Genomic DNA, 10,631 nt, shown 5'->3' on the forward strand with positions numbered 1-10,631 from the left:
TAGACAGGACTCGACTATTCCATCATTATATTCGCACCCTGCTTATGTGTGAACCAACATCGCCATGACAACAAATCGTTCGTCTCCTGTTTGATGCTCAGTTTTCAACGGAGTTGAAGGGAAACTTTATAAGAGAAAGGAAGTGACGGATTGTCTCAAAGTAATAAACGAAAATTCTCGTAACTATCGAAAAACGATAGTCAATACAAGGATATCATTATCACATTTAAAACTATCACAATGAACGGTGATTTATCGCTGCAAGGTACCACAAATAAGATATCTTATAATTTGCGAAAAGAGGTAAGGAATATTCTAGATTTTAGACTTTGGAACTTCCATGACAGTCATGAGTGTGTTTTGTCATTGATTTGCCATATTGCGTTTTTCACAATTGTTGTTCATTTTTTGTGATATTTTACACTCGCACATAGTATCTATGATTTTTTCTTTCGATAATTCTTATAATTATTGTCAATAATTAATTATTTATAACCATTTACGCTGTATGATATATCATTAAGATTTATCTTTGCACGTATCAAGATGGTAGATAACAAAATTATGTGTAACAAATTGATTAAACTCGCAATGTAACAGAAAATTGCATGAAAATCTTTATATTATTAATAATTATTGTTAATAATAAAAAAAATAAATGTCGCATTAGGAGGAGAGTCGTACTTCGGAACGTAATCGGAACATATTGTACCTTATATGTGATTATTTGGGACGCAATGGGTGAGTACATTGCAATTTAGATATCTTCTTAGTTGCAATTTTTTCGAATAATATCGGTGACCAATCGAAATAGAAATTAGTGCGGAAAGAGGGGAAGGAACCAAAATTTGAAAATCGACATCGGTAACTCAGTAGTTATAGAATAACTCAATCGATAACGTAGATTAACTAGTTATAAATGAAAATATATATAAATTCAAACTTTAAAAATTGGAAATTAAAAAGCAGAAGGCAAAATATTATCGCCGAGGATTTATATAATAATAAATAGACAGTACATTCTTTTTGTCTGTCTTACCTAGAAATAAAACAGTTAATTGATGATTATCGTATAGTGTGTACTCATAGCATAAAATTTGTTCAATGAATTAAAAATTATATTTTTTAGATATGTAGACATTAGCGATGTATTAATCCGGGAAGCTCGTCTACCTCGGAAATATCGAGTCTGCGACAACGTCGATTTGGAAATTATTCTTACAGAATATGAAAATTATTACAAGATGAAATTCCAAAAATATCCTATATTGTGCAAGAAAATAACTGAAAAGGAAATAAAGACGAGGGAAATGACAAATGCGAACAAAGTGTAAGAATTTAAATTATTTAACACTATTCAACGTTCTCAACGTATTCAACGTATCGATTACAATATCATTCAATCTTCGAAGAAGTAGTAAAACGTGTCAAATCTGTTAGCAAAGAAACGAGAAGTGAGTCTGTGAAAGGGAGGAATGTACAACAGAAGATGACGGGTGACGCTACGGATGATATTAATCTCGCAATGACAGTGACACCAATTTTCGCCAATGAAAGCGATGGAGCTTCATCAGAAGAGCTATTTAACGTCTCAATGGAACAATCCACGCAATCAAAGATATCGCAACGGGCTCGGAAGCTTTATATAGACAATCCGGAATTGCGGAAGATTGCTGAAGACATTTCATGCGTAAGTTATTTTCGATTAATATACGTATTGTAAAGCTTTTTAAAAATAAAATACCTATCGATAAACAATCCACTGTATATCAATGACGCAGGGATTTCAGTAAAGCTTTAAATAACGAATTACATAACACTTACGGAAATTAATACGGAGATTATGCGCCATTTCATCTTTGTATTGTCGCAGGAAATCATACTGACAAAATTAAATGTATATTGGGACAACATTGTAGGCCTAGAGGAATGTAAATCTGCTATTAAGGAGGCCATTGTGTATCCCCTTAAGTACCCTATCTTTTTTAATGGCCCATTTTCTCCCTGGAAAGGTATTCTGCTATACGGACCACCTGGTACAGGTAAGATACTCGTATTTCTTTCATTCCCGTACATGTTTACAATCAATTACGAAATAGGGAAGACGATGTTGGCGAAGGCAGTCGCAACAGAATGCCAATGCACCTTTTTTAACATAACGGCCAGCTCATTGGTGAGCAAATGGAGAGGCGATTCCGAGAAGTATATCCGTGTAAGTTGATTTCCTTTGTCTATGAAGAAGAGATTCTAGGTTTAAAAAGATTTGTTTTTATTTGTCGTCATTCATATATAAATAGAATAGTTGTTTGGAAAACGAAATGATATTACGTTCGTGATGAAACAATGAATTTAAGGAATTTTGAATATAATATTTAATAAATAATAAATACATTTGTTAAACTGAACAGGTTTTATTTGAACTTGCCTATAATTATTCGCCTACAATTATTTTTATCGACGAGATTGACTGGATAGGCACAAATAAAGGAGTAAACTGTACATTGTCTGAACCTGCAAAGAGATTCAGATCAGAACTTCTTTCTAGATTGGATGGATTAGTATCTAACGAAAATTCTAATGTAGTTCTTTTGGCTGCAACTAATTGCCCTTGGTATGTATATCACGCTATTTCAATGTTTTCTAAGTAGAAAATATCTTAATATCATAATTATTCATTATCTTAATCTTAATTATTGTGTTGTTCGGAATATTCCTTCGTTATTATTAATATAACAGAACAATAATATTTATTGTAAATATATTATTAGGGACATTGATGCAGCTTTACACAGACGCCTCGAAAAGAAAATATACGTATCATTACCAAATGAAGTTACTCGACTCGATATGTTCAAATTATACCTTAGCAACCAGTTATTAGAGAATATGGATATTGTAAACCACATAATAAAATCTACTGAAAAATATTCTTGCGCGGATATAAAATTGCTTTGTAAGCAAGCATGGCTGCTAGAAATAAGTCCAATGTGGGAAAAACTTGAAAAAAAAGAAACATCTGTTACGACTTTGAAATATGAATTAAAGAATTATGAAATAATAGCAAAATTGTTAAAAACAATGTCACCTACAGTCACGGATGTGGATAGATATAAAGCGTGGAATAAATATGTATGCCATAAGAACATATTTTAAAAAATATAAATGGTTATCATAATATATATCATTAATATAATTATCGTTCGAAAAATTGTTCGTGTGCGTGCATGTATGTGTGCGCACGCGCTATAAACAAGTTTGAAATGTTCGTTCTACATATATGTATACGTGGTATACGTATTCCCTTATAATATATAATATGTGTAATCTGAGTGGTAATATATCCACGTATTACATATGTGTTAGTGTATTTTATCGATAATCTGTCTTTTATTTCCTCTTATCTTATTAACGCATGTATGGGCGCGTATATGCGCCGGGCGAAAGCTATGGGTGTAGACTCAGAACACATATATGCGTTTTTTGCAAGTATTCCGCATGGCCTAAGGACAGATATACGCGTTTGTCGATTTTTCCGATCAAGTAGAAGTAATACTATTACATTTATGTGAGATAAATATGAATGTATTCCTTAGTAACGGCAGTAAGCAAATGCCAATAATGTCTCGTTATAATTGTCTACCTGTTTCGAGGACAGTCGCATCTAATTATCGAGAAGAAAATGTGTTGTTTGTGAGAAAAATAAGAGAATGCAGAAAATGCGATGTCGGATTATGTATCGATAATTGTCTTGAAATTTTTCTCATACAACTGAATTATTAGCCAAATTCTGTTGTAAATTCTAAATGTTTATTGTAAATTTCAATGTTTAAAATAAATAATCAATACTAAAAAATAACGCTCTTGAATTATTTAATCTCGTGCAAAAGAATTACTATAACTTATTACGCTTTGCGCTTTCAATAGTCAATCAACAGAGTTCAGTCTAACGAAGAAGTTCCCTCCTACGCTAACGAACTGTCCTGTTTTTGCGTCCAGGCTTTCAGGACATAAATTAAAATATCGCACATAAGCACAGCGTAACAGCGGCTTAAATTTAAGTTACAATAATAATCTTAAAAAAAAAAAAGAAAAAAAATGTAATAATGCATGGCTATGTCGTACCGTCGCGTATCGGTACTTTTGCCTGTACCACCCTACAATCAGAATTCAGCGTTTATTCTGGAAGAAAATCATGTAAAAAAAAAATATGTAAAAAATCTGGAATTAATAAACAAAGATTTAAAAAAATCAACAATTAAACAAGGGATTGAGATGACCAATCCCGCTCACGCTGCGAACTTCGAACGCGGAAGAGTCGAGCCGTGGCCATGATGGGTGATTCCAGGAATCGGTCGCGTATGGCAGGATCTGCCATGCTTTACCGATCCCAGCCGCGCCGATTTCCGTCAACAGGCACAGTAACGGAGATATTTGGAACAGAAGCAGCCGCATATTCGTCTATCTGAAATTAAAGAGATGATTTCATGTAGAAGATACAAATTCGTTCCCTGATATTGAAATGCCGAACACGAGGAAAATGAGACATGCAAATGACAAAGTCGATGATCAATAGGAAGATAACATAAACAATTGTAGATTACAAGGAAAATTTTGAAAAATGATACGTGTTCTAATAATAGAATATAAATAATAAAAAGGAGAATGTAATTGCCATTCTTCTATGTATTTTAATTTATGAGACGTAACTTCTGAATGACCTGTAATGCCCGTTTCCGCGGCATTATGCGCCGAGTTCCGGACTACGCGTAGACCCGGTAGCGCGATTGTTCACTCGATTACATTTACCATAGCGAAATCGAACTAGAATTCGACTCGACACGCGTACGCGCGCAACCACTGAAAGTTCAACGCACCAGTACCGTCAGACGATTCGAAACTTGTGAATCATCTGCTAACGATACGTATCCACCGTCAAAATTTTTCATTGCAATAATTTTTCATAACGTTGCAACGATCGCTATATTTTCAATATACATGTATGATCGTAATAAAGAGTGTTTACTCTTCTTAGACTGTTATTTGTACAACATTATACGGAAATGTATGTTTTACGTGATATGGCTTCTCTCGACGCGTGGATCCATTGGGAAAACTGCTATATTTATGGTAACTTAATCGTTACAATAACATGAGAACACGTAAAACCGACTCAAAGTTGTAAAAACATGCTTGATACAACTCAAGTGTATTATATACGTTTGAAGCATCACCGCCCATTACTACACCATCAACATCAATCATGTTCTACACCACGGTCATTCTTCTGCAAAAAACGATAATTAAAAGAGAAAGAGAAAGAAGAATTACTGCACAAACTTCGACAACCATGGGACTTCCGTATACATATACAACAATGAGATCACCGTGAAATTGTCTTATCTTGTTCTTTTAATCGCGAAAAATCTGTCCGTAAGTTCGTGGACCGTGTCGAACAGAACGCTATATACGAGGTAGAACGGGTTTTTGTCCGACTGTTGCACGGTTAAGAGCACGACGAGCAACATTGTTCGTGGCGATATAATGAAAGTAAAAAAATGCAACGAGGAAACAAAGGATAGAACGTCTAGACATAGCGGAACAAATCTTCGGCAGGAAGATCTTCTCCGTTAACATCGACTCCGCACAGTTACGCTCGCTCTTTTACAGTTAGCCTCGCGGACCTGTCTTAATTTGTAACTACGTTTCGGGACATCCTCAACACGTTCCCCAACGCGTAGGTTTCATACGACAAATTCAATGTCATAGTGGTTTAAGTCGTAATTCCGAATGTTTGAATTCATTTTTACTCTAAAACATATCTTCCCTTTGGTTTCAGAACCGATTAAGTCGTAACTTTATTCTCTACCATTTCTGTTTCCACGGTTTGAACAGATGTAATCTATTTTTACGGTAATAAACACAGAAGATTATTTGATGAAAACTGGCAATGGCCTAACTTACACCACTATGATTCTCAACCCTGTTTTCCAAATTGTGTTATATAATATTTTATGAAATGTTGGTGCCATACAGGATGAAACGATCTTAGGCGAATCAAACATCTTATTTTCCCTTACGCCATTCAAATTATAAAATATGCAAACTTTTTAACATTTAACTCCGCTGTCTCATTATGTCGATTCCGTCAACTGTACGTATGCTGATGAACAGTAGTTAATTGTCGGTTTCACGATGGGATTTCGAAGAGGAAATTGGATAACGGATAGGTGAGGGGCTCTGAAGTAGGATAAGAACGTAATTGTAACTCGACTTTTGATGATTTATTGCCTAGCTAGCGGGATCGAGAGCGTGACTGGTGATGTAAGATACTGAGGAAAGTTAATTAAACTTAGCTTCATTACGTAGAGTAAATAAGATGTTTGATTGCAGCAGAAATTGTCACATATTTGATAAATGTTAGATTTCTATATATAAGAAAAATGTATAAAAGATATGTAAGAGTATAAGACTATTTCTAAGAAAGGTAAATTATGGGTTTTTCATCAAATGTTTGAATCAACTTTGTTAAAGCATTCCCTAATTTAACCATTTAGATGTTAACTATCGAGAAACCAGTCCAGTGTGTCGTATATCTCATCATTTACATAGGAACAAAATCTCCACGTTCAGGCTGTACAGTTAATTGAAATTAAAGGCAAACACTGTAACTCTGGCACAACTGTCCTTATTTTCGCAACTAATTACCATTTGTCCCATTTCATTAAAACTTTTTAACAGCCGGTAAATAAATTGATGGAATTTCCTCGGTTCAATTTATGAGTGATGAAAATCAAAATTACTTAAAAGTACCATTCCTCGATATCTCCAAAAATATGTCATTTCTAACCGTATAATAATCTATAAGCAGAGAAATGTCAATGAAAATTTAAGACGAAAAAGAGGTAAATTTACCTGAATTCCAGAGCGCGGCCGGCTTTCAAATGTCGTTGACTGTTCAGAGTTACCACGCTTACTACGGTCCGTGAACTACGGCTTGCCGGTTTACCCCGGCTTCGTATCTGCATACCGTGTGCTGTTGTCGCCGCTAAAACACGCTCACCCCTCTACTCGCGGACTTAACTACCGTTCTCAATTGGTCGCTGTTTTTAACTGTAGTTCTTGTTCCGAAAGATAGGTAAATGGCTTCCTCTATGATCTACGAGCCAACACAATCAAAGATGATCGTTTAAAGTAGCTTATAGGAACAGGCAGACTACGGGCACATTTACGCTCCGATCGTGTGTAGAACGCTAAAAGGTAGAATTCTGAAAACTGTAGAACAAACGAGCGATAGTATTGCTAAAAAGACAAGTTAAGAGTACATAAATATGTAGTAAGAGGAAAGAAAAGATCTTCAACTGACAAACAAGTAATTGTGTCTATCATCATTTCGTCAATGCGGTTAAGGATAGTTATATACATTTATACATTACATTCTAAGAGTTACAGTTGCATGAAACAAAGGAGAAAGTGATGGGAGCAACTTACCTGCTCATTTATCCTCTGCACGTTCGGAGATGCGCATTAACATTATCATAATCGCTCAGTTGAATTATGCTTGTATTAGTATGTTTTATCTTCTTCGTTAATACATAAGAAGTACTTCAATATCGAATCCAAATCTGTGAAATCTAAGTTATATATAAATATATATACTTTCAATGTGATTATCAATAGTTTAGTTTATTTAATTCAACATATGTATATTTTCATGAAAACAAAAGTACGTCAAATTTTAACGAGCAATAGCTTTCGTTTTACATCACTATACGGTAATTTGCAGGATGCAAAAAGAAAAATAGAGAGTCTGATCTGAAAATAGAATGATCTTGAATAAATTGTAAAGGACATAATAGCGCTGTCATGCGCTATGGTGCATAAACTAGGGTAGAATTAAAAGCGTAGTAGAATGTAGATCGTTAACAAATAAAAATTAATCTAGGTGTTATTAAAGAAATTTGTTTCACCTTTTAAACTTTTTGATGATTGGTTTACTTTGAATATTTTGCATATTTTTGCATATCATGAGCATTTGGTACATTTCCATACATTCAAATTTTCTATGAATATAAAATGATCCGCACTCTACTTCATAGTATACTCTATACGTTTAAAATGCTCCATTAGAAGCTTAAATCTATCAAAATACAGCTCCTAAGGAAATGTGAACTTTCACATGAACACATAATATCGATTTTCTGATTGAAACGTATAGACAGATATATACTAGCATAAGCCACCTTCGGCATTTGACTGCATGGTGCAGCACTACTCTCTCTGGGATATCCTAGCCACTTTCGGCATTTGGCCGTATGGTGCAGCACTAGCTCTGTAACATAGAAAACCATAGGCGTCAGTTCTTCTTATTTCCTCTCTCATATATGTTTACTTTAATGTCACTTATTCAGGCGCTTGATATATTGTCGGAATGAAATTTTAGTAATGTGCAAGTAATTGTGAGTAGATTAATAAAGTATAATAAGATATTAGATTCATGCACATAGTTTCAAGTGACATCAATCTTTATGTCTAGTATATACATGTGTATTGATCTATAAGTCAGTGTTAAAATAACAAACAAACCAGCAGAAGAAGGAAAGAAGATTTCCTTCGGTTTTGCAAAATCTATTAAGAAATCTATTAAGAAAAAATGCTATTCCACAAGAAAAAAAGAAAGTTGATTACATTGAATGCCTTAATGAAAAAGGTATTAAAGTAATAGGGTGAGTTCAAAAAGTAAAATTTATAATCAAGAAACATATAACCTCAACCTAACCTATAAAAATCACCAATAGCGGAATATATATATTTGAAAACAATTTTTTATTTCAATGAGGAAGAAAGAAAAGATGAATCTCTAATTATTCCATTACTAGGTTCAAAAACCTGGCATGATAGAATTGTTAATAAAATAGATGCAGACATTTTCCTTCCGAAGGCAGATAAGGAAAAGGTAGGAGACGCTAGTGTTAACGAGGCAAAATCAAAGCTATCTAATGGAAAAACATCGCCAATAATATCAATAAAGAAAGAGCCAGTTGAAGATAGTGAAAATAAAGTTGTTACTTTAGAAGAGCAAGCGGCGGAAGAAATCATTGAGGAACTTAAGTCAAAGAATGAACATGAAACTAAAACAAATGATTTAACTTTACCTTTAGTAGAAGATGAATCATTAAGAGGCAAAGAACAGGTACGTTATCAACATATTGATGTGCAATGCACAGATGTATTACATTTGCATATTATAAATATTGTTTTTTATTCTTCAGTCTACGTTACAAGATTATGAAAAAATTCCTATTGATGCTTTTGGTGTAGCAATGTTACAGGGAATGGGATGGCAACCAGGAAAGGGAATTGGTTGAAATGAAAAGTATGAATTTTATTCTAGATTAAATTAATTATATGTGTTTAATACATCACTTATTGGAAAGTAAACAGAGAACATCATTTTTTATTTCACAATCGTTTATTCTAACTATTACAGATTAGTAGCAGCTGTCATACCAGAATTACGACCAAAAGGTATGGGTCTTGGAGCAGACAAAGTAGCATTGCAGAAGAAAAATACAGATTCCAAAAAAGAAGAGGAAGAAGTTAAAATCGAGAAAGGAACATTTGTGAAAATTATAGCTGGAAAACAAGGTAATAATTATGGTCAAATAGAAGGATTCGATGATGATGCAGGAAGGCTCATAATAAACCTAGCTCTTGGTGGAAATATAATATCTGTAAATGAATTTATGGTACAGCCAGTGACTAAATCAGAATATTCTAAGAACTCAAAAGTTCTAAGTTAGTATGAAGTGTTAGTTTTTCATTAAGGGACTTTTAAGAAAATAAATTTGAATTGACATACACATATAAAGACATAATCAGACATGTAGAAAAACTAATTCAAGAGTACCTGTAAGTGTGTTGTTGCATGCAATTTTTTAAAGGTCCCTTCTAATTTTATATAAAATATGATAAATGTAGATCGGTCCGTCGTGTCCAGTAGTTGGGTGACTAGTGGGTTGTGGTGGTTGTTGACTCTTGTGTCATATCTGCTTCTGGACTTGTGTATTTCATCTTTGACTGTAGGTATCTTGAGGTCACGGTGGATTGTTTCGTTGGTAAGATACCAGGGTGCATTTGATAGGGATCTTAGCGTTTTCGATTGGAAGCGTTGGAGTATTTCAATGTTGGAATTACTTGCTGTTCCCCATAGTTGGATTCCGTAGGTCCAGACAGGTTTTATTACGGCCTTGTAGAGGGTTATTTTGTTCTGTATGTTTAGCTTGGAGCGTCGGCCCGTGAGCCAATAGAATTTTCTTAGTTTTTCCTTTAGTTGCTTTGTTTTTTCTGAGATATGTTTTTTCCAAGTTAGCCTCCTGTCCAGGGTCATGCCCAGGTATCTTACGGAGTCCTTGCTTGGGATTATTGTGTTGTTAATGGTGACCTGGGGGCAGGTTTGTTTTCGGAGCGTGAAGGTTACATGAGAGGATTTTTTTCGTTTATTTTGAAGCCTCATTTTTCGAACCACTTTTCCATGGAGTCGAGACTTCGCTGGAGAGTGGATGAGGCAATTGCCGGGTCTGCGTGGGTAGCTAATAGTGCTGTGTCGTCGGCAAATGTTGCTATTGTTACCT

The 10,631-nt window shown here is 34.4% G+C and overlaps 1 protein-coding gene and 2 long non-coding RNA genes across 4 annotated transcripts; 2 read left to right on the plus strand and 1 right to left on the minus strand.

Annotated features, from left to right (window-relative positions):
* The first annotated feature begins 492 nt into the window (after positions 1–492).
* Positions 493–3,856, plus strand: LOC126929019 (katanin p60 ATPase-containing subunit A-like 2). 2 transcript variants are annotated; one of them, XM_050745007.1, is made up of 7 exons: positions 493–741; positions 1,130–1,330; positions 1,441–1,690; positions 1,874–2,042; positions 2,100–2,212; positions 2,409–2,611; positions 2,769–3,856. In XM_050745007.1, exons 2-7 carry the CDS (start codon positions 1,245–1,247, stop codon positions 3,151–3,153), a joined length of 1,206 nt encoding a protein of 401 aa, XP_050600964.1. In that variant the 5' UTR covers positions 493–741; positions 1,130–1,244; the 3' UTR covers positions 3,154–3,856. The 2 variants fall into 2 exon arrangements, with proteins under 2 accessions (XP_050600964.1, XP_050600965.1); XM_050745008.1 differs by lacking the exon at positions 493–741 and having other exon boundaries at positions 1,174–1,330; positions 1,446–1,690.
* Positions 3,857–5,917: 2,061 nt separating this feature from the next.
* On the minus strand, positions 5,918–7,982 carry LOC126913813 (uncharacterized). The gene is made up of 4 exons (XR_007709400.1): positions 7,968–7,982; positions 7,489–7,812; positions 6,913–7,272; positions 5,918–6,858 (listed from the first exon to the last, which is right to left on the minus strand). It is a non-coding gene; the product is annotated as an uncharacterized LOC126913813 (long non-coding RNA).
* A 308-nt stretch (positions 7,983–8,290) lies between these two features.
* LOC126913830 (uncharacterized) lies at positions 8,291–9,913 on the plus strand. Its single transcript, XR_007709423.1, has 4 exons — positions 8,291–8,456; positions 8,534–8,736; positions 8,845–9,373; positions 9,488–9,913. It is a non-coding gene; the product is annotated as an uncharacterized LOC126913830 (long non-coding RNA).
* The last annotated feature ends 718 nt before the right edge of the window (positions 9,914–10,631 follow it).

The sequence above is a fragment of the Bombus affinis genome, chromosome 2 (assembly GCF_024516045.1).
Source record: "Bombus affinis isolate iyBomAffi1 chromosome 2, iyBomAffi1.2, whole genome shotgun sequence".
NCBI classification, from domain to species: Eukaryota; Metazoa; Arthropoda; class Insecta; order Hymenoptera; family Apidae; genus Bombus; species Bombus affinis.